Source organism: Arthrobotrys flagrans, assembly GCF_004000055.1.
Source record: "Arthrobotrys flagrans strain CBS H-5679 chromosome Unknown unitig_0, whole genome shotgun sequence".
NCBI lineage: Eukaryota > Fungi > Ascomycota > Orbiliomycetes > Orbiliales > Orbiliaceae > Arthrobotrys > Arthrobotrys flagrans.
The window spans coordinates 3,916,369-3,938,456 of record NW_027137550.1 but is presented as its reverse complement, the minus strand read 5'-3'; the positions used below and the strand labels follow the sequence as shown (position 1 = coordinate 3,938,456).

The 22,088-nt window shown below is 48.6% G+C and overlaps 7 protein-coding genes across 8 annotated transcripts; 5 read left to right on the top strand and 2 right to left on the bottom strand.

The window, feature by feature from the left end:
* Window positions 1–280: 280 nt before the first annotated feature.
* Window positions 281–2,859, bottom strand: DFL_004199 (uncharacterized protein; the record flags this gene model as incomplete). Its single annotated transcript, XM_067633253.1, has 7 exons — window positions 281–720; window positions 782–1,646; window positions 1,701–2,023; window positions 2,102–2,461; window positions 2,523–2,670; window positions 2,726–2,742; window positions 2,844–2,859. The coding sequence occupies 7 exons, from the start codon at window positions 2,857–2,859 to the stop codon at window positions 281–283; spliced, it is 2,169 nt and encodes a 722-aa protein (XP_067491441.1).
* Window positions 2,860–2,936: 77 nt separating this feature from the next.
* DFL_004198 (uncharacterized protein) lies at window positions 2,937–4,425 on the top strand (the record flags this gene model as incomplete). The annotated part of the gene is made up of 2 exons (XM_067633252.1): window positions 2,937–3,080; window positions 3,145–4,425. The coding sequence occupies 2 exons, from the start codon at window positions 2,937–2,939 to the stop codon at window positions 4,423–4,425; spliced, it is 1,425 nt and encodes a 474-aa protein (XP_067491440.1).
* Window positions 4,426–4,753: 328 nt separating this feature from the next.
* DFL_004197 (uncharacterized protein) lies at window positions 4,754–6,440 on the top strand (the record flags this gene model as incomplete). Its single annotated transcript, XM_067633251.1, has 2 exons — window positions 4,754–5,184; window positions 5,249–6,440. The coding sequence occupies 2 exons, from the start codon at window positions 4,754–4,756 to the stop codon at window positions 6,438–6,440; spliced, it is 1,623 nt and encodes a 540-aa protein (XP_067491439.1).
* A 1,447-nt stretch (window positions 6,441–7,887) lies between these two features.
* DFL_004196 (uncharacterized protein) lies at window positions 7,888–9,235 on the bottom strand (the record flags this gene model as incomplete). Its single annotated transcript, XM_067633250.1, has 2 exons — window positions 7,888–8,885; window positions 8,983–9,235. The coding sequence occupies 2 exons, from the start codon at window positions 9,233–9,235 to the stop codon at window positions 7,888–7,890; spliced, it is 1,251 nt and encodes a 416-aa protein (XP_067491438.1).
* A 1,490-nt stretch (window positions 9,236–10,725) lies between these two features.
* Window positions 10,726–12,900, top strand: DFL_004195 (uncharacterized protein; the record flags this gene model as incomplete). Its single annotated transcript, XM_067633249.1, has 4 exons — window positions 10,726–10,849; window positions 10,922–11,021; window positions 11,092–11,672; window positions 11,807–12,900. The coding sequence occupies 4 exons, from the start codon at window positions 10,726–10,728 to the stop codon at window positions 12,898–12,900; spliced, it is 1,899 nt and encodes a 632-aa protein (XP_067491437.1).
* Window positions 12,901–13,764: 864 nt separating this feature from the next.
* DFL_004194 (uncharacterized protein) lies at window positions 13,765–15,714 on the top strand (the record flags this gene model as incomplete). 2 transcript variants are annotated; one of them, XM_067633248.1, is made up of 2 exons in its annotated part: window positions 13,765–14,799; window positions 14,936–14,947. In XM_067633248.1, the coding sequence occupies 2 exons, from the start codon at window positions 13,765–13,767 to the stop codon at window positions 14,945–14,947; spliced, it is 1,047 nt and encodes a 348-aa protein (XP_067491436.1). The 2 variants fall into 2 exon arrangements, with proteins under 2 accessions (XP_067491436.1, XP_067491435.1); XM_067633247.1 differs by having other exon boundaries at window positions 13,765–15,714.
* Window positions 15,715–19,993: 4,279 nt separating this feature from the next.
* On the top strand, window positions 19,994–21,382 carry DFL_004193 (uncharacterized protein; the record flags this gene model as incomplete). The annotated part of the gene is made up of 3 exons (XM_067633246.1): window positions 19,994–20,296; window positions 20,363–20,930; window positions 21,006–21,382. The coding sequence occupies 3 exons, from the start codon at window positions 19,994–19,996 to the stop codon at window positions 21,380–21,382; spliced, it is 1,248 nt and encodes a 415-aa protein (XP_067491434.1).
* Window positions 21,383–22,088: the final 706 nt, after the last annotated feature.

Sequence of the window (22,088 nt, the reverse complement as noted above, 5' to 3'; positions counted from 1 at the left end):
TTTGGGGGTTCACGCGGTTACGACCAAGGTATTTTTGGAGAGGGAGTTTAGGTGGGCGGGGACGGAAGGGGTGCAGAGGTTCATGTGGTAGTTCATTTCATCGTTATTTGTGACTTTTGAGCAGTTGTTCAAGTACGAACGTGATACCTATCATAGAGGGTTGCGATTGAAGTAAAAATTTGCGAGGACGCCTTGGGATGTATATAACGGACGTGGGAAGCGTAAATATATACTCGGTAAACTTGAGAATTATGTACAATCGGAAGGCGAAGCCGACGTTCTACTCCTTCCCTTCCGGCTTGGTCCCCTCCTCTTCCGCATCGTGCGAGCCGGACGCTTCTCCGGACCCCGTACCCTCCGCTTCCTTCTTCCCCACCTTCGGAAAAAGCCTCCCATCGGCCAACAGCTCCTTCTTGTTGACCTTCCCCATCGCGTTCCTCGGTATCACATCCGTAATGATCCACCGTCGCGGTAACTTCTCTTCGCTCAATTTCTCTCTCATCCTCTTTCTCAGACCGTTTATCAATTCCATTTTATATTTTACTCCCTCGGAATTCAACTTTCCGGCGTATTCCGGTTTCAATGCTATGATCGCGTGTGGGAGATGGCCGAATTTCGTGGATTGCACGCCGACGACGGCGACTTCTGAGATTTCCGGGAGGGTTAGGATTTCTCGTTCGATTTCTAGGGCGGAGACGAGGTGGCCTGCTACTTTCAATACTATTTTTTCACAAATTCGTTAGCACCATCTCTTCTCGATGACCGACTAGAAGGAACGTACCATCCACGCTCTCCCTCCCCAGCATGTAATACTCCCCATCCTCCCCTCTGACCGCCATATCCCCCGTCCTAAACCAATAATCCCTAACTTTCTGCCTAACCGCCCTCTCCCCCTTCTTCAACTTCACGGTCTTCATCAACACCTTCCCGTTCTCGATCCTATCGAACGCCCTCGCGGCAACCTGTTCCGGCTTCACCTTCGCTTTATTGGTAGCTTTGATATCATCCCAGTATTTATGAAATAGTTGGCTATCGTTGTGCCAGCGCACTACCAGTTTCCCCGGGACGTTGGAGACCATTATCAGGCGATCGTTTGGGTCGATCAGGTGGGCGTGGACGCCGGGCATGGGATACCCTACCGAACCGAGCTTTCGGAGGGTAGGGTCGAGGGAGTTGGAGAATACCATTCCGGTTTCCGTCATGCCGTAGCGCTCCAGGGGGATCGTGCCGGTTATTTCTTCCCATTTTTTGGCGACGGGGACCGGTAATGCTGCCGATCCACAGATTGCTACGCGTAGGTTTCTCAGTCCCTTTCTGACCTTTTCTTTGGTGGAAGGATCGTATGAGTCGTATGCTGAGATGAAGGAGGAATACATTGTGGGGACGCCGTGGAACATTGTTATCAGCGGGAAGTCGACCGAAGGGGGTTGGGAGATTCGGTGGAGGACCTTGTGGGCGTCGAAGGGTTGGGAGATGAATTCTACGGCTGTGCCGGAGGTGAGGGGTGTTAAGAGACAATTTGAGAGGCCGTGGATGTGGTGGGTTGGGAGGACGTGGAGGATACGGTCTTCCGGGCTGTATTCCCAGAGATCGCGGAGGGAGGAGCATTGGCGGGAGATGGAGGAGATGTCGGTGAAGACTGCTTTCTATACGCATTTAAACATTAGAAGATACGGGATAGGTAGGGCGGGAGGACGTACGGGTTTCCCGGTAGTACCGGATGTGAACAGAATATTACCCTGTTTCATCTTCGAGATGGGTAAAGTATATTCCTGTGCCAATTGGCCTTCATCCAAAGGTCTTGAATCCTTCCACGATTCCAATTCCTCATTGGCCCAGACTTTGTAACCCGGATGGTCTTTGATGAAGTCTTGGATCCACGGTTGGTGTTTGAAGGATTTGGAGGGCGGGATTAGGAATGAGGTTTTGGCGGTTTGCATCAGACTGTGGATTTCGGTGGGTTTGGAAGTGTTCGAGATCAGGACGGGGCGGACGCCGATGGAGAAGAGGGCTAGAAGGTTTACTAAACTTCTGTCAGCAAATGCATTCGAGTCCACCGTATTATATCCTATCGTAACCAAAGGATAACCCAAAAGCCCACCTACAAACTCATAGCTCCGATCTGCCACCAAACCGACGCTAAACCCCCTGTTGGCATCCATCCCCCTAAGCTTCCCTTCGATCTCCTTCACCTTCAACAAGCTCTTCCTCGTCCCAAAAACATCCGTACCCAGCTTTCTATAACTGTAACTCGTCGAATCCTTGGCGTCGTAATCATGCCGTTCGGTAACGGATGGGTAGTCGGAGTAGTCCGGGGAGGACATGTTTTCGAGGACCCTCATGAGGTAGGCATTGTTGTATGGAACGCCGGGACAATCGTCCCAGATCGTGTGGGAGACCCGGCGGGCCAGGTCTGCTATGCTTGTGACGGTGTCTTCGCCGCGGACGGTGTAAGGGAGGGCTTTTAATATTGTTAACGTTGAGGGTCCAGCCACGGAGGGGCGGTGATGGGGAGGTCGTACTGTGGAATGAATTCCGGAGTCGCATTGCCCTTGCGAACCTCATGGTGGGCAGACGGTGCGACGAGAGCAAGTATCGCATCTGGTGCTTCGCTCCCGTCGATATCGATAGTGGGATTGACTCTTCAGCGAATGGGGATTTGTAGTTTATCTAGATATGCCGGAGTTAGCATGCACACCGTGGAAAGAATAGATGGGGAACTAACCAATGGTTCATACCATCCTCCTCACCGTTGTGTGGGTTTTCGAGGCTGGATGTTTTGGAAGAAAAGAAGTTGTGTTGGGTGCCGTCTTGGAGGCGAAGCTTTGTCTTGTGCGACTCACTACTCTCCTTCTTCATCACCACCCCCCCGTTATTATATCCAACTTCACCGACATCACGATAGAAGCTACCCACAGTTGGGACCTCAATCTACGATGGCCGACTACTCTTCATCCTCCACACGGAGCCAGGCGCTCATCCGTCGCTCGACCGATACGGAACTCATGCCGCCACCCGCTGCAAAGCGTATCAAGCGCCCTCCGAAGGTCCTAGACGAAGACAGCTACACAACCGCAATAGTACGTACCATACCCCCTTCCACCCCTTGTAAACAAACAAGTCTAACCGACATGATATTTACAGTCCGACATCATCGCCCGTGACTTCTTCCCCGGCCTCACCGAAGCAAAACGCCAAGAGGAATACCTCGACGCCCTCGCCTCGAACGACAAAGAATGGATCGCCTCTGCCGGCCGAAGGCTCTCGGAAGTCATGACGGGATCGAGGGTAAGACACCGACGTAGTACTCCATCTCTACGATCGACGGCTGCATACGATGCGACACCTTCGGCACGTGGATTCGATACACCTATGAGTGCGCGCGATGATATGAGCATCACATCGACCTCAAGTTCGAACCTAATGAAGAAAAATTACGAAGATAAGCTGTCGCTGGATAATTTTCAGGAGAAATATACTTCCGAAGACAATGCGAGTTTTAACGACTTGCTTGATGGTCAGAATCAGAAGCGACGGGATGAATACGGTTGGCTGTGGCGGGGGAATACGATCTCAAAGCCATCGGTTATTGCCGAAAAAGCAAGGCAGAAGCTATTGAAGGAGAAAGAAGAACGGGAAGGCGTGGATAAGACGAAATTATTGGAGTACCAAGATAAACCAGCAATGCCGGAAACGTGGAAGGTCAACCCGAGGAACGGGTTGATGTTTACACCCGCGAATCTGGAGGATGGGATGTTGGACCCCGATCTCAATCCCGCTACGAATACGGAATCGAGAGCGGCGCCGAAAAGTATATCTCACGCGAATACGAGGATGCCGCCGCCCAGAGAGGTCAATACGGTACCGCCTTCACCATCAGTATCCGCGATCCGGGATGCCATAGCGGGGAGACCACGATATTCGGCGTCAGACTCCTCGGTTATCGGCGGTAGCGAAACGCCGAGGGTTAACGGGTACTCCTTCGTCGATGATGCTCCGTCGCCGTCACCATCCGAATTAGGATTACCACCGATGACATGGGGAACAGTCGACGATCTACTTCCAACCGTTGAGGCTTCACCGTCACCGTTCAAAATTAACGAACAACCACGACGGGAAAGGACGTTACATAGAATGGTGGATAAAGTAGCAAAGTCGAAACGAGCTTCCGCGAAAATGGTGGTTCCGGGGACACCGGGAGGGAGTGTAGCGGGGACACCGGTGGGGACCGCAAGGAGACTAAGGACTCTGGGGAATATGACGCCGGCTGCTAAGGGGCTGTTGGGGAAGGTTGGAACGGGGAGGAGCGAGAGCGTGTTCGGTGGGACGGGAGGGAAGGAGAAGACGGATCTGAGGTATAGGTGGACGCCGACCCCCAGAGCGGATCGGAAGGCGGATGCGACGCCGTTGGTCAAGAGGAAGTAGGGTACACACCTACTTTGATATATATACGATTGATGATGGAGTATTTGGGTTTTTGGGGTTTGTACGGCCTTCGGAGGGGTCATTTTATATAATTATCATCACGCACAGCGACTTGTACACTATCTACCATCTTTTCGTGGTTGAAGATTGAATCGGACGGACATCCAAAACGGGCTGGTCGGCCAGTCGGAGAATTTGCTTACCAAATGAACTTTTTGCCCCGCCAAACGAAAAAAAAAACACTTCAAACTATCTTCAACCGACATTAGCAACGTCGAACAGTTAACAGCGACGGATATAATATCGCTGTAACGGACCGATTGCAAAAATGACACAGCCAGAGCTGACCACCGCGCCGGTGCTCTCGACGAATCCAGACTACGAACCAGCCGCCGTCCAAGTAGAAACGACCACCCTCTCACCCTCCGAAATCCGCACCATTTACGAAACCGACAGAACCGTAGATTGGATCCTATCGAACGGCTACTCTCGAATAACTCTACAATTCCCTGATGACCTACTTCGGGATAGTACGCAGGTCGAAAAGACACTACAAGATGGACTAAAAAAGGGTCGAAAGCCGGTTGCAATCGAAGATGGAATCGATAGTTTAAAAATCGAGGATGATGGCGAAAAGAAGGAGAGGAAGGTTTATATCCTAGCCGATACTTCGTATGGATCCTGCTGTGTCGATGAAGTCGCTGCCGAACATGCGGATGCCGATTGTATCGTTCACTACGGCCGGGCGTGTCTTTCCCCGTATGCTTCCCCTCCGAAAACCAGGTCCGGGTATGGGACAAGATGTTGATATAAAATAATACAGAACCAACCGTCTCCCCGTCCTCCACATCTTCACAACCCTCCCGCTGGACCTCCAAGCTCTAATCTCCTCCTTCGTCTCCACTTTCCCCGACAAATCCACCCCAGCGGTCCTAACATCCTCCCTCCCGTACTCCTCCCACATCCCCACAATTTACTCATCCCTCGCCTCCCTGGGCTATACATCCCTCTTCGCCACCTCGGTAATCCACAATCCCTCATCTCCAATTCCAAACCGAACATGTCCTCCCACGGACATCATATCGACCTACCACATCCTCCACATAGACCAACCGCTCACCTCCCTAATCCTAACGTTATCAACGTTAACCTCCTCAACATCATTACAAATCTTCGATCCAACAACAAACACCACATCCTCCAGCGCCTCCAACCGTCTCCTCCTCCGTCGGTACGCGTTGCTGTCCCGCATCCGTTCCGCCGGTATCTTCGGAATCCTGATCAACACCCTATCATCGAACAACTACCTCTCCACCATCAAAACCCTCCAACTCCTTCTCGCAAAACATTATAAAAAAAGCTACCTCGTCACCGTCGGAAAACTAAATGCTGCGAAGCTCGCGAATTTCGCGGAGGTGGAAGTGTGGATTGTGATCGGATGCTGGGAATCCGCGGTTGTCGATGAGAGGAGGGAGATGTGGAGGGTTGTGGTCACGCCGTGGGAGGCTACGGTTGCTTTGGATGGCGGGGAAGGGGTGGGCGTCGATGGTTGGAGGGGGGATTGGGAGGCTTTTAAGACGAAGGTGGAGGGTTACCAGGCTTTGCAGGCCGAGAAAGGGAATGGAGATGAAGGTAGTGATGGAGAAAGCGAAGAACCGGTGTTTGATTTTAGGACCGGACGATACGTATCTACCGCGAAACCGATGAAAGTTGTGAAGACAAGTCTTATCGAAGCTTCTGCTTCGAACGGAGATAGCAGCAGCAGCAGCACGGCTCTTACGACGACGCAGAAGGATAAGAGTTTGTCGGTTATGATAAACAACCAGATTTCACCGGCAGCGGAGTATTTACAACAGAAGAGGGGGTGGAAGGGACTCGGTAGTGATTTTGCGGAGGTGGAGTACGATCATGATGGGAACGAAGTGTGGAGGGGGGATGAAGGCGCTGTGGTCGAGGAAGGGAGGAAGGGGGTGGCGAGAGGTTATAATGTTCATAAAGGGGAGAGGAGGACCTGATCTTAGAATTTTCGGTCTATCAACAATGGGTTATGATCTACTGGTTGTCCATCCCGTTATGCCACCTCCTCCACTCCGGCCTCCCTCATCTCTTCTCCCCATTGTCGAATCGCAATAAACCGATTTTTGCGCATTTCATCAGCACTCGCAACTTTACCCCCAACCCCCAGGACATCCGCGAGAATTGCAGCCGGCTGTTGGTTCATTACTTTATACTCAATACGCCCGACGCAATACTCATAACTATCAAAATGCACCACAGCATCTTCAAACAACAATTCCCTTGTCTTCAAACCGGTGGTGAATTTTCGGATTCATAGAAATCAGGAGCATCGCAGCAAACAACGGGCTGGGATGGAGATGAAGACGAGAGGATTAGGAATGTGAAATTTGTGAAGTGGCCGCGGTTAAGACCGGATATATCGAGTTTATAGAGGTTGAAGAAGTGTAAAAGTCCTTTGGGGTCCAGGATGTTAGAAATGGAGATGCTAGGGGTGGTGTCGAGGAAGATGTAGGTGGAGTTTGGGGCTGGGGCTAGAGGAGGTATGGGTGGCGAGGATTTTATGCCCTAGGTCTTTTTGAGAGCTCGGGGATGTAAACTTGAAGATTATGATATTATACCTCTGTAGATAATGAGGTTGTGCAGAAAACGGGAAGCAGGCTGGTGCTGTCTTGAATGGAGTCTTCTTCGCATTGTCTGATTTCCGGTTCTAGATCATAAGGCATTGTGGTATTTTAATAAGATTCGATCCTGAATCGAATGGTTGGAAATTTTTGATATGAAAGTTCGTCTCATCTTCCTTAATTGCTTAACTTCGAATTTATCACGTATGCATGTATATATCTCGAACAGCCGTCGCATTTACGACATTGACGTCACACAGCTGCACAGTAGCCCAACTTGCTACCGATCCTAGCATGAATTCGATATACCAAGGATCCGCGTCGAACGATGCATGCATAACTTCTGGCCACGGCAGAGTCTCTCAGCTCGGCTGAATTCTAGATATCAATATCAATATCGATCCGCCAATGCCCCCGTGCGCAGATACGGATGTTCCACTGTCCCGCATCCCCCTCGAAATATGACAATCAATACGCACCTACCTCGACCGCTCGGACCTATCCTCGTTCGATTGTTGTTCCGAACTCTTTCGCCAGAGCGCCGTCCGATTGTTGTTCCGTCGGGTTAGGCTTACCGAGGAGTCCACGGAAGGGTTCGGGGAGGGTGGCGGCAATTGGAATACGTGGAGTTTGTAAGGGGGTAAGGGGTAATCGAAGGGGAGGGGTTTGGTCCTGAAGAGAAAATTATATTCGCAATAGATCCTTGTCGCCGGTGAAATCCACTATCGTACATATACCTTATCGTACATTTTATATCCCAATATCGTCCATTTTATATCCCAATATCGTATAGTTATTCCGTATAACCCCCAGAGGAGCAGAGTTAGTCGAGTCCACCGAACAGTGACTTTTTAGGGCCGGCTCCCTGGTGCTTGTTCTTTCTCTTTTTCTTCCGACGTTGACTACTCTTCGAGCCACTGGGTTCGTCGCTGTCGTCGGAGTCCGATTCCAACTTTCTCCCCTTCGACTTTGCAACGGGTTTATCGGAATCGCTATCCGAATCATCATCACTGTCGTCCTCATCATCTTTCCCACCTCCGAAATCCTGATACCAAATCTTCACCACACTCCCCCCCGCACTCATCATCGCCCCATCACAATCGAATTTAATCGCCGTAACCCCTTCTTCCTCCGCATCCTCCCCACCACCACCATGCTCAAACACTCTGACCACCTTATTCCCCCCCAACCTCACAACCTTCACACTCCCATCCCCGCACCCAGCGACGATACACCTCCCCTTCGTAACCTCCGCATCACCTTCCTGTACGTACTCCTCCACACAATCCACATCATCCCCTTTCCCACCAATCTTGATCCTTTCGCACATATCACCCCATACCCCGCGTTCAAATGCGTGAATAATACCATCCCCCATTCCAACGTACGCACGGGTTGACCGTCCGCCTTTTCCGACGCCGGAAACGATGCACGATGTTAGGGTTTCGTTTTCTTGGTCGTCGGATTTTTGGAGGAGGCCTTTACGGACGTCGATGTGGGAGAGTGTGGAGTCGCCGGTCGCGATGAATTGTTTGGGGAGGTTGGAGGTGCTTTCAGAGGTCGGGGGGAGGGAGGTGATGGAGGAGATGTAGTCGTCGTGGATGGAGGACCATGTCGTTGCTGGGGTCGAAGGGAGGGAGGTCCGAGTGTCGTAAAGGTGGATGGTGCCGGAGTCGGTGCCGAGGAGGAGGTGGTGTGGGTTCAAGGGGTGGATGTGGGTTGGCGAGTCGGAGGAGGAGGGGACGACGGCTTTGGAGATTACTTGGCCGGTGGTGGTCGAGGCGCATTTTATGAGGGAGTCGGTGCCGACTGTGTATAACACTATTTTCATCCATAAATATCATGATCCTGGCGGCGTAATGAAGCGCGTCAGAAGCTGCAATTGAAAACAAAAGCAGATCTCGAGTATCAAAAATACCTTGGCCGTCATGACTGTAAGCCGCACCACGACAGCTACCCTTGTGACGTCGGGTTTTCCATGCGACTTTGTAGCCACCCGGAAGACCGTCTTCGGCTTCGTCTTCATCGTCCGACGGGACTTCTTTGGGCCATTTGTAGGTGTATACGTGACCCGAGAGGAGGCCGGCTGTGAACAGCGGTTCGGAAGGGTGCGCCGCCAGAGTGAAGACGGGGGATCGGAAGGGGATCGAGTGGGATTTGAAGTCTTCCATTTTGAATTCGGAGTGGGTTCGACGGGTGAGGTTTTCGCGAAGAGGTTTTTTCTGGTGTTACTTTTTTTTTCCCTGCGCGCCGAAACAGACCCGACCCATGCTGTCAGGTTTAGCCGGATCACTTGACTTGATTGTACATAGTGGTAGGTTCTTCAAGGGTATACAAATACGAGATACCCGTCCCCACGCACCGGCCACGTTTACCACCCACGTTGTCGAAAATCCTCGAGACGGGGGCTTTTCCACGATTTCCCGAATGGGAGGTGTAACACGAAAGATGCTTGTAAGCATGCGCATTGTTCGATCGGTTGGATAGAATCGTAGTCGACATGCGGAGGACATGACAGAATAGCTCGAGTCCTCATGCTGACTGGAATATATATCGTTCAAAAGCGAATATCTTAGCTTTGAAAGATTGTAGTTTCGGTTTGGTGTGTTTTTAACCCACGGCTTCATCCTGAAGTACCAAATACACTGTGTTATCCAAATTCATAGCGCATATGGTGAGGTCCTTCGTATCGGTCTCCCGTCTCATACTACCGAAACCTTGATAAGTTACAGCTTTTCCCGAGTAAAACGGTTTATCAGGATAAATTCCAACAGAGACAGCCCTAAATCCCATTCGTATTAACGTCCGTTTAAGGTTATGGCCGTCTATATGCGACGGATAATATAGCCTACGCCATAACTATGCCCATGCCAACGAAAATCACCACCGGGTACCGGTCCCCACAAAGGGTCACGGGAGAGGATCGTTCCAATTGGCCTGTGCTCTTTTAAAGAGAGTGGGTTTTTGATGAGGAACTTTGGGAGAGTTTCGTCCTGTTGCAATTTATCCCAAAAAGTGCACCTGCATACGAAGGAGATGTTCGGGGAAGCTAGTTTACATGCTCGGGTTACCCGAACGATGTTACCGATCATAGAAAGACAAAAAGATGCTAGAACCAAAAGGATCATGACCTTTGAAAAGTGTAAATCCGGATGGAATATTCCGTAACCACCTCAAGGGCATTGGAGGTAAGAAAGAAGCGTTCAGAATCTCGACCTTCTCTTATCCCGTTTCTGCATATTCCGAGAAATCGCCAACTGCAAATCGAAGCGAGATTTCCCAACTTTTGGCAGCTGCCAGCATGAAAGTAGCCATCTGTTTTTGTGGGTTCTTAAGAGGTATAGAAGATTAGTTTCGTTATTATCCTCTGGCGATTGGGTGAATAAGCATCATGTAGACTTTGTGCATGTGCGTATGGGTGGGTAGTTTCGTTTCTACCGAACGGATGTGGGTCCGGTGTTAGCTTGTAGGAAGGCTCTTGTAGTGTTAGGTAATATTTGCGAAGGTGGGTATCATTCGCATTGTTTTGATGGGTATATAGAGAAGCGTAGCCCCACTCCCACCTTTCTTGATAGGATTATTTCTGAGAGCATACCTATCCATTGAAGCATCCGGGGTTTAAGATTCGAAAATCTAGTCTTTTAAAAGGCCACCGGCAACGATGGTGTCCGCAGTGACGGTGTTCTTTCTATCCTTGCCGGTTTATTATATAGCGTCTACTGCGGTTGGCCTTTGGAGGAATATTCAGATAGCGAAGAGGTCTGGTTTACCGTATAGAGTCATCCGTGAGTATTCATATACCCCAACAGAAGCTTTCGTCGGCCCGATTAACCGATAGCAATCGCACGAATACGCAGCCGTCCATGCTTTCAATCCCATATGGCTCCTCACCGGCAGAAGGTTCGGCACATGGTTCGTCACAGCGTATCCAAATCTATGGATTTCAAAGTATATCCTGTAAGTTATCGCACGATCCCATCGACCCGATCTATCTCGGAAGCTTCGAATTGGTAACAGAGCATATTAGCCTCATGGTCCCCGAATGGTCCTGGCGTTACGGCTTCGAACCCTTCTCCGAATACGGCGACGTCTTCATGGCCGTCAGCCCCGTAAACTGCCACATCTACATCGCAGACCGCGAAGTAATAACCCAAATCACCAGCCGTCGGGATGACTTCCCCAAACCCGCCTGGATGTACCGTACCGTCAACATGTTCGGTCGAAACGTCGTCACAACCGAAGGTTCCGAGTGGAAATTCCACCGAAAAGTCACTTCCCCTTCGTTCGGTGAAAAAAATAACGCATTGGTATTCGGTGAGACCATCCGACAGGGGAAAATGATGTTGAAGAAGTGGGCCGGTAAGGATGGGAAAGGGGGGGTTACGATCAGAGATGTGCTAGAGGATACGATGAGGTTGAGTTTGCATGTCATCAGCGGTGCGGGGTTTGGAGTCTCGTTGCAATGGCCCGGGACGACGGAGGATGGGGATATGATCAGGCCGTTGAGTAACGAGTCGACGCATATGCATACGCTGAGCTTTAAGGATGCGCTGGCGGGATTGTTGCATAATTTGCTGGTTGTGTTGGTGTTTCCCAGGTGGTTTCTCGGTAAGTTGGACGTTGCTTGTGAGGTTACACGATCTATCTTGCTCGCTTTCGGGCAGATGGGAAAGAAAGTTTACGCCGGTTGGCTCATGTCGGAGGATGTCATGAGGGCTAACGGATTGTAACGGTCGATACAGCCAATGCGCCGTTCGAATGGGCGAGAAAGGCAGCCGAAGCATCGCTCGAATACCAAACCTACATGAACGAACTATTCGTCGAGAAACGGAAAGAAGCAATTGCCGGTGAAAAGGCAGATGGAATGGATATCATGGGGGCATTGGTCAAAAACTCCTACGGACCCGAAACGCGCCTTGACGAGAAGAACCAAACCGCTGCGAACGGCGACGTCGAAAGACAGGCCTTAACGGACTCCGAGATTTTGGGAAATGCATTCGTCTTCTTACTAGCCGGTCACGAAACTTCGGCAGGTTCTTTACATTACGTATTGATACTCCTGGCGCTTCATCCGGACTCCCAAAGGCGCATGCAAAGGGATATCGACAGGATATTCGGCGACAGACCGTTCGACGAATGGGATTACAACAAGGATATAACGGCAATGCAAACCAGCATGATCGCTGCCGTTATGCAAGAGGAATTGAGAGTCGTACCGCCTGTCATCAATATCCCCAAACAAGTTAGCGATGACAGCGATCAAGTGGTCACGTATCAAGGGAAACAGACGATATGGCCGAAGGGGGCTGTGGTCAGTTTGAGCGCACTCGCATTGCAGCGAAATCCGAAGTACTGGCCATCGACAGGTCCATCAAAGGTTACGGACGAAGACAACGACCTTGCGGATTTCGTTCCCGAGAGGTGGTTCATCAAGAATAACGTTAATGGTGAGGATTTTGGAATTGGTGTGTCAGCGGGCAAGGATACAAATCGGTTGTTCCACCCGTTGAAAGGATCTTATATTCCCTTCTCGGACGGCCCGAGATCTTGTCTTGGAAAAAGATTTGCGCAAGTCGAGATTATGATACTTCTTGCTATGATATTTAAGAATTATAGCGTCGAACTCGCGGTCGATGAGGTGGCTGATGATGAAGCGGTGGAAAAGATGGATGAGAAAGAGAGGAATGCGGTTTACGAGCAGCAGAGAGCGACGGCCAGGTCGACAATGAAGAACTGTTCGGAAATCGGGATAACGGTGAGGATCAAGAATGGCCATGTTCCCATTCGGCTTGTTCCGAGAGGGAAGGAACGGTTTATCCACTTGTTTGAATATTAGCAAATCGTATGTTAATTACATAATTATCTCGTTGTTTGTTTAAAACGGACTCGATACATGCATTTCACAGCCTTGGTGCTTAACGTTATACCACATACCAAAGGATCCTTCGTGTAACCTATTTACTACTCGAGCCTTACCCGAAAAGCTTGTACCCCTCGCGTTTGCCATGTCGACCCGAAAATGTTAGACGATAAAGAGATCTCCTACAGAAAACAGGATTTCTCTGATCATCGGGCTGTGGTATGGTGGCCTGTTTCTTGATCGGCCGTCGGGTGGGAGCTCGTTTGTAAACGTTCTGATTGGATTTTCTCGGAAAATGATCACTGGAACCCACGAAGGAAAGAACCCGCAATTCGGGCTGTGAAAGCACGCCCCGTGCCCTCTTTGAAGAGGGGGGGTTAGGGAGATACTGGTTCTACTAAGAGCTAAAGGCACCAGCTTTCGAGCTTCGATGGGGCCCAGAATACCAAGGTCGGTGACGCACCCGAACCTTTCGAAGCTTTTCTTTGGTCAAGGGCTTGTGCCATAATCCCGGTTAGTCCTGCAGCTAAACCACCCGCGAATGTTGACACTGCCTCCCAAACCCACATTTCTGATGGTCGCCTAATGCCTTGGCTTCAACGTGATGAACCTCGAATTCAAGACAGTGGGACCTTGGGAGGGATACTTAATCATCACGGAACCCTCGAAGATTCCTAAGCCTCCTCCCTTTTCCGAATAGTTGTCGCCGTCCCTCCGACCTGGCTTTTGCTGCGCTTTGCATTCTCATCTTGGGTTTGGCGGTTCGATTGATTCAATATTCACTTCGTTGCATTAACGTTAAGCAAAAAATCCACAGAAGCATCTGTGCATTAAGCAAGGATGGCACCCACGGTCGCGCCAACGATCGCGATCCAGATACCACAGCTCGCAATCACAGATGTGGATTCCTCGAGGCCCCAGACTCCGGTCCCCCTACCGGATGCCGGGTCAGTCCCGACTTCGCCCGCAACCAAACGCATGGACTCCCTAAAAGTCGACGACATCCCTTCGGGTTGGCGGCGTAAACGCTCCTCGTCAATCTCCACAATGGAAACACTGCCCACATACCCCGGACCCGGCAGCCCTACAAGGCAATTCGGCAGCCGGAATAGGAGTAACTCCATGACACCTTCTGTACACTCGGAGGCACCGTCATACCGCACGATTCCAGTGGATCACGATTCGACGGTTTATCATTTATACAGAATCGGCGGCCCCAAGGGGGGTAACATGTCGATTCATGAGGTTGCGGATAAATCATTGGGAGCTTTGCCGCGAGCTACTTTTGCGGATGGTTCGCAAAGGCCTACGCCCGGTTGGTGGTCGCGTACTTGCGGCGCTGTTAACGCTAGGACTGCTAGACGGCCTGATCATCCAAAATTCGACCCGAGAATGGCGGCGTACTATGTTCATAAACCCACCATGCCTATCGGCTGGAAACCACTTCCGCATACCCTGCGGGTTGGGCCGAATAGACATTCTCCCATTTCTTGCAGATTCGATGGTTCATTTGCTTGGCGCAAGTGGGTCTTCGACTTTGAAGATATCAACGGCGAGGGGGTGGTTGATGAAAGAGGGGTGGTTGCGGAAGACTACCCGAGGAAGTTTAAGAAGCCTGGTTGGAAGAAGGCTTCGGATGTTGGAAAGGAGAGCGAAGAAGGTCAGCAGGAAGCTGACATGCAACCGGAAAAAAGCCCAGCCAGCCCAAAGACTAAAAACTTCTGTCTCTGTTCGTCCGTTATCAAGGCCGTGACAAAGAAGATGGGCGAGAGAGAATTGAAGAAAAATGCGGAAACCGAGAAATCAAAACCAACCCCGGAAGAGCCGAAGGAGATAATCACACCGGCACCCACCTGCCCGGTCCCAGCGATCAATGTTAACGTTTCTGGAGACCCATTGACAGAGACGGAGGAGGGGGCATCGGCTCCTCAAGAAGAAACACCGTCTCCGGCCCCAAAACAAACATCCACCTCACGAACCACACCATCCCTGACCATCGACACCTCTAAAGCCTGCAAAATAACACCCCCACCTACCCCTTCAACCCCCAATCACCCAGATCGAGTCGAAATGATCTGGGAGAACAAACTCGGACGACAATATTCCTTCACGTATAAAAACATCAGATTCTCCTGGAAAGGAACGTCAACCCTGAAAGACGAACACAATAAAAAGTGGGGTGCATTGAACAGATACAGCCACCTCAAACTCGTGGCCGAACTACCAGAGGAAACACAAGAAACCCCGATGACCCCAAAATCCCCCAAGTCTCCTTGCCTGAGCCCACAAGATGCCGAAAAGCCCGGGTTCCTACTTCGTCGGAAATCAAGCATCTCGAGCATCTCGAGCATCTTTTCCAAAAAGTCAACAACAACCCCAAAGAAAGAGCTTGTAGTAGCTACGTACACCTGTACTTGGGGCAAACGGAAAGCTGGAAGGTTACACGTTGATAACACCGCTATTGAGAAGCTCGTGCAGATCATCGCGGATGCATCGTCCGTTCCATTCTCACCGCTGCCTAGACGGAGGTCGACGTCTTCCTCTGGAGATCACTACCTCTCTCCGGATTCGTTCTCGCCTCCAACTAAGAAGCGTCATGCACACGTCTTTCCTACTCCCAGGCTTCCGGATTCTCCAGTTCCGGTTGATGTCTTTGAGAGAAAGAGATTACGAGAGTTGACTGTTGTTTCGTGCGTTGCTATGGCTAATGGTGAGCAGGAAAAGAGGCATGCGATAATTGAGACGACGATATTGTTAGCGGAAATTGCGGCAGATGTTGCGGTTGGTTAATTTGGTTCTAGAAGTTGTGCGCATTCTTAATACTTAACGGCTACTTGAAGTTTTGAAAAGTTGAGTTGTCGATTCTCAGCCACGCAAGGGACGGTTATGATATCGGGTTTCGATAATAACGTTCGAAGGCCTCTATTAGTTCTAATTCTTAATTGTATATATTTTTGATACCCATGTTCGAAATGTAAAAATTTGCAGAGATGATCCATCTTTCTTGTGCTTCATGACTTGTTGCGAGATTAGACTGGCACAATTGCTTTGTGCAATTAATTAACAAGTCGTGATTCTGAGAACGCCTGCAACTGTGTAAGCCCAACCAACACATTTTCCAATCCAATATCCAACGAAGCCCAGAGCCTTGAGGTACCTGGATCCCTGAGTTCTATAACCACTCAATTACCATAGGCGAAACTGAGGGTTTCTGGGGCGAAAACTCCGTCTTAAAGCAGCCTGCAAATGTCATTAACCGTTTTCAACTTTCTTTTCTATAGCGATAAATCTGTTAAGTTGTATCTTTTCATCAGATTTTTTCTTTAATGTTTTTATATAACATGTTATATAAAATACTAAACTTTAATTTAGTTATAATATATTTTAATTCGTTTATTAAGGTGTTTTGAATGCTTTAAATTATAAGCCCGATCCCAGAAACTCCTCAAAAACCTGCATCGTCCGTAGCCCCTAGGCTAGAGAATCACGGCAAATACCATAAATTATGACGACGATTCCAACATCTTTATTGGCTAGAGAGTCATAACAGAAAGAAAAATGTTTCGAATTGTATCAGTTTAACGCCACCGATTTTTTTGAGATCGATGCGCGAGAAGCGTCCCGAGTTGGGCTACGGATTGATAGAAAAACTTGCAGTTGACTTCGATATGCGTGGGTTGGTGTTGAGGCCGCTTTGTCGCTAGGGTTGCGCACAGATGTGTGAACGGATGATAGATGCACACCCCGTGACCATTGTTCTCGAAACGCTGGGAAACGGTATTACGGGAACGATGTTTCGAAACATGCCTAATGTAGCTAAAGACTAGCGTAGTTTTTAGAACGTGATGTTTTCTCGAAGTGGTTGGTTTTCGTAGTGATTTATAGGTATCTTGATGCAATCTATATCCGTTTTGAATAATTCGATTAATTCGTTAACATTAGATCCTTCCACGTTGGAAAGATTGAGAACCCACTTGCAAAATAGCCAGGTCTGTCTCCTCATAGAATTTGTAGTTTTTGCAATTTGTCGGCACATGATCGTTTATGGGAGTGCGCATGCGGCTGAACGCGAGGCCCAAATCTGATATTAATATTTAATATCCACAAGACACAGAAGTTCATTTGCCTTTTCTAGAACTGGGGAGCAATAGTATCGTACGATATCTGCAGCATCATGGCCTCGCTAAGCCCAATCGAGGCTTTAGTTGAAATTGGGGGTCATTGACACCAGAGGGCAAGTGTTAAACATCATGTGTTCTAACCAAGGCACATCTTCCGCAATATTAATATGCTTTATCACGTTGTATATATGTGGATTGTGTTATGTCGATATTGAAACCAAATATATTGAAACCAAATATCGAGTAACCCCGCAATTCGGGAGGTGGGCTCCAGGCACCTTGAAACCGGATGATAATGCTGACTATTAAATCGAGTTAGGTGCCGGTCGAAGATAGTGCTTGGGCCTCTACATGCTACGAATTACTTGTGTAGGCTTGCGATCTCTACACTGCACCGTCAATAAACCATATTTCGGCACGTCAGCTCTGGCGCGGTCCGCGGGACCGGGCAATGAGTGTAAATTAGGGATTCATGTGTGCATAGAAGAATAGAAACGAGTTATTCCGAATATTCTAATAGCTAGGAGACTCTACGGCCGTCTTCGTATCAACATTAAATGTTTCGTCCAATAGTCTTGATGAGGAGCTCACAGACTCTGGGGATCACTCACATGACTGGCTAGAAGACTAAGATCTCATTCTAGGAATCCCATGGAGTCATGCATGTATGTTCCCGGCTTTCTCGCTGTTGTATTCCAATAGATGCCCGTGCCACTTTGGCTGACACGAATTCGTGCGAATGCCGATATTATAAAAGCACGTAATATATATATCAAGAAACCAATAGTATTCAGGGCTAGGAGGGCGGGAGTATCGTTAAAGGATGTTGTCTTTTTTGTCTGGCGTAATATCGGTCCGTCTTAAATTGTCTCTCGAAAACCACACACGAGTAGGAATCCAAGTTGCAAGATCCAAAGGTCGAGTAGAGTACTTGTAGAGGGCAAATGTTCAGTACTCCAGTATCAAAAATCTTCCAATGAAAAGCAGTAGGTCTTTGTACAACCATGGCTCCGTTTTCTTGCGATCGATTAATCCTTGCAGCAGGACTTGGACCCAGAGTTCTGTCCATTTGGATGCAAGAGTTAACTTCCCCGTCACACTACATTGGTCTGCGCGGCGCTACCGTAGATACCTGTCTTGTAATCTCGACAAGGAAAAGCCTCTTCGATTAATCGGTCGTCAAAGGTATTTTGCTCCAGGCTACCCCGTTTGACAAGACGAAACAACATGCAGCACCTAATAGGACTAGGAAGTGGTGCTTCCCACTTCGATGCCGAGGAGGACATCGAACGCCACTCCTGTTGCCCTTGGAACTTAACTGCAGACACGCAGGATTAACCCTTGTCAAAACCCGTTTGGGTTCCCACATCTTGAGTTCTGTCCCTTCCTCGAGATCTCCCCAATACTCAATAGTGTTTTTCAGGCTGTGAACCCTTTACAAACCGCTGGTATTCTATCAGGCCTGGGCCCTATAAATGTGGGCCTTGCTTTTGAGCTTCGAGAACATGTTCGAACCGGCCCTGACTAACAGTTGACATGTAGTTACAATGTTGTGGGATTCCGAATACAAAATCAAAAAACAATTCTTTGCCACGTTGACGCTAGTCCCAACTTTGAGAAACTTCACGCTAGACAACTAACGGATCATTGGCCTCTTTGACCTCCACTAACCAGCACAGGTGCATAAACTGCTCGTGGCTCCCCTGTAACTGCTCTTCTCGCCTCGCACTCGCATTGGGCCTCAGATCCCTTTGTCATCAATATTTCATCAAGCATACCCCAGCAAAAACTCCCAAATCACAACAAAGCAGGGCCCTTTCGATGGGATTTTCGGATGAAAGATGCCTTGAAACCTGCGGAGGCAGAAGTTCGTGATGCACCCAAGGAATAACTTATACACGAAACGGCTTGTCATCGAGAAGCTCTTTAGCTTTGCAACATTTTGCAACGGCAAATGATTGACGATGTCCAAACTAAAGCACAAATTCATCGCTTGGCCATGCATGGTCGCTATCTTAGCGCTAATCCACAGGCTTGAATTGGTTTAACACTAGCTGTATTCTCGCAGATTGGATCTAAGATCGAATTTGCCATCGTCTCACTCTGTCGACAATATTAGCTCATCAATCTGAAGGAAATGAGGCATTGATACCAAAATACTTCGATGTTATCGAGAAAGCTGTACAGAGATTCTCCGAAAGTTAGCTCGCTTTGAATGGCCGGTGGCTTCGCAGGATGCACCTCAGGTGCATTTTCTTGGGTTCTGCCGTCAAAGCGTTCGTGGCACTGAATTGCCCTAGGTTCTTCACAGGCATTCTGACCCACCCGTCTACCTGAATTCCTCAACTCCCCCGCCCATGAGTTCAGGCCCAACGATCGGTACCAAAGCTGAGGATTACCTGGGTCGTGAGACTGGTAACTGGATAGGTATTTATGGTTTCGTGACCCCTGCGTCTTCGCAAAGGCGAACCGAGCGCCATTGCACTGGCACGGTATCTGTCGTCTTTAAGCCTCTATGGCCGCGGAGCAATTGTGTCTGGAAAAAAAAGATGAAAACGTTAAATTGAAAACAGAGCTGGGTGGTTTAGCGAACTGTGCACAGAACTGAGGTATGAATTGGTAAGCCAGTAAATACGAAAGCCTCATTATGATATTTTGTTTTCTTCCCGGTTTCTATATATCTTTGAGATGTATCCCCAGTTCAGTGAAGGAATGCAGTCGGATGCTTATAGTTCTCCGTAATTATACATATCAGAACTCCACTTCCTTGGTTACACATGCAGTTGCTTACCTGATATTACAACCCTTCGACAACACAGTTTATCCACTCCTTCCTTCATGAAAAATCAACTGTGACCTTTATTTATTTTTTATTTTTTGTTCACTGCTTAGCCTATTCTTTTTGTCTTTTGGCTTGGAAGAGATATATCGATATAGAAGCCGTCGTAATGGGACAATTTCCGAGTCATGTCCCAAAACCAACGCCTGAGGAGCGAACTGCTATGTTCGAATTATTGGGGATAATAGCGAACATGACAGGTTCAACTGGCCCAAGTCTAACGGAGGAACAAATTGCGGAGCTTTATTCTCCTGATTATGAACCTCCAACTATGGACCAACAGGCCGTCACCCTGACGGTTATAGTTCTCTTTTGGTTGATATCATCAACATCTTTACGATTCTACTCGCGGTTCAAATATGGTGCTCAGAATGGACCGTTACTGGACGACTGGCTGGTTCTTCTAGCGACAGTATGTAATTGTGGTTTAAATACCTCTGAAAACTTCAAGAGATATTCTAACGTTCTACTGCTATAGATTTCTTGTATCGCTTACGCCTTTGTCAATCTTTACGCCTTCTTATACGCAGGGTTCGGACGATTTACCTACGACCTAACGATTAAGCAATTCGACGAATGTCTAAAACTTTTTATCGTCAACTTCACAACATTCGCTATCGCAAATACCGCAGTCAAAGTATCCGTATTAGTCTTATACCGCAGGATATTCGACTCGATGCAGACGCACATAAGACGAATAGTGTACTTTTTGATAGTATTCGTTATAATCTTCTGCCCGATCTCTCTAGTAGTCCAAGCCGTGACCTGCAAACCTTTTCACGCCTTTTGGAGCCTCGAGTTAAGAGCGGACCCGAACACTAAATGCATTAACGGCGCCGCCGGCAGCTATGCTATTGGTGCCATCCGGACAGTTCTCGATGTTGTCATATTCGCACTTCCACTGAAGCATATTTGGGATATCAAAAACTTTTCGACAAGGAAAAAGATCGCAATTACCGGTATATTTACGCTCGGGCTTGTTGCCTGCGCCGCTTCTATCCTAAAGCTGGCTCTGTATCATGAGTTCCTACACGGGGACCTCACAAGTAAGTGGCTTTTTACTGCATCAACTTTTTTTTTTTTTTTTGTTTTTGAACACATCTAATTAGTACTTTGTATAGGAGGTATATTCAATGCTGTTGTTGCGGAAGCTTTGGAATACACCAGCGCCATAGTTGCCGCATGCGTACCAGCACTTCTCCCTATGTTGAAAGCCGTCTACAGGAATACCAGCTCCACCATCCGGCAAATCACAAGCGGTGGGAAATCCCAACTACAGTCGACAACCACCCATATCGCTGGCGGACCGGGAACAATGCATACCGAATCCATCAAAATGAAGGGGATTAAGGTCTCTCATGCCGTCTCGCAAACGATTGAAATCCGTAGAGAAGAAGACGATACAGAACTTATTCTTCAGATGCAAGACGATAGTGATTACAGAGATGATGGCAGTAAACTGACCCATAGTGCGAACAGGAGTCAAACGAGTGTATGACATTCCCGGTAGTTCTTGTTTTGCGTATTGCATTTTTCTTCATCTCATATATAGTTAATGAGTTGATTTTTTCACTCCTTTGCTGTTTTATGGTGTTACGTTTACAAGCCTCGCTCTTAGTATATTTGGAAGAAATCATAGGAGTTACTTTAGGTGTTGATTGTTATACAATATTTGTGTGCCTAGTCAGCTTGTAATAGATAGATGCACTCATTTCTAGATATCCCGGATCTCGGTATAATCCGACAGTCCCAGCTTAGCTTAGGAAATCGCAGAAATTCTCCATCAAAATAACGGATACCATGGGGCCGAGAAAGGATGGCTTCGCTAAATTACAGGGCATCTTCTCAGCCGTCGGGATTATGGGGTGGAAATCTAATAACTCACTGGCTAGCGGCCAATAAAGGGGCGTCCAGAGGATGGGCATAAATTAGACTTTACAGGCTGGCTTTGACACTAAGCATGGTGCTTGATCACTTGAATATTCTGGCTTAGTTCAGGCCTAACCACCAGCTATCGAAGTGATAAAAATTATCTGACAAAGATTTGCAGTCGGAAACTTCGCGAAATTCGACGCTTGATCAAACGGAATTCGTAACTATTTTCGCCGGTTCGAACAGAGGGCGGTGGCTAAACTAGTGGCAGTTTGCGGACCCTTTGATAGCTTCGAGCTGAGCAGCTCAACGACTTTGAAGTTCCACGGAGT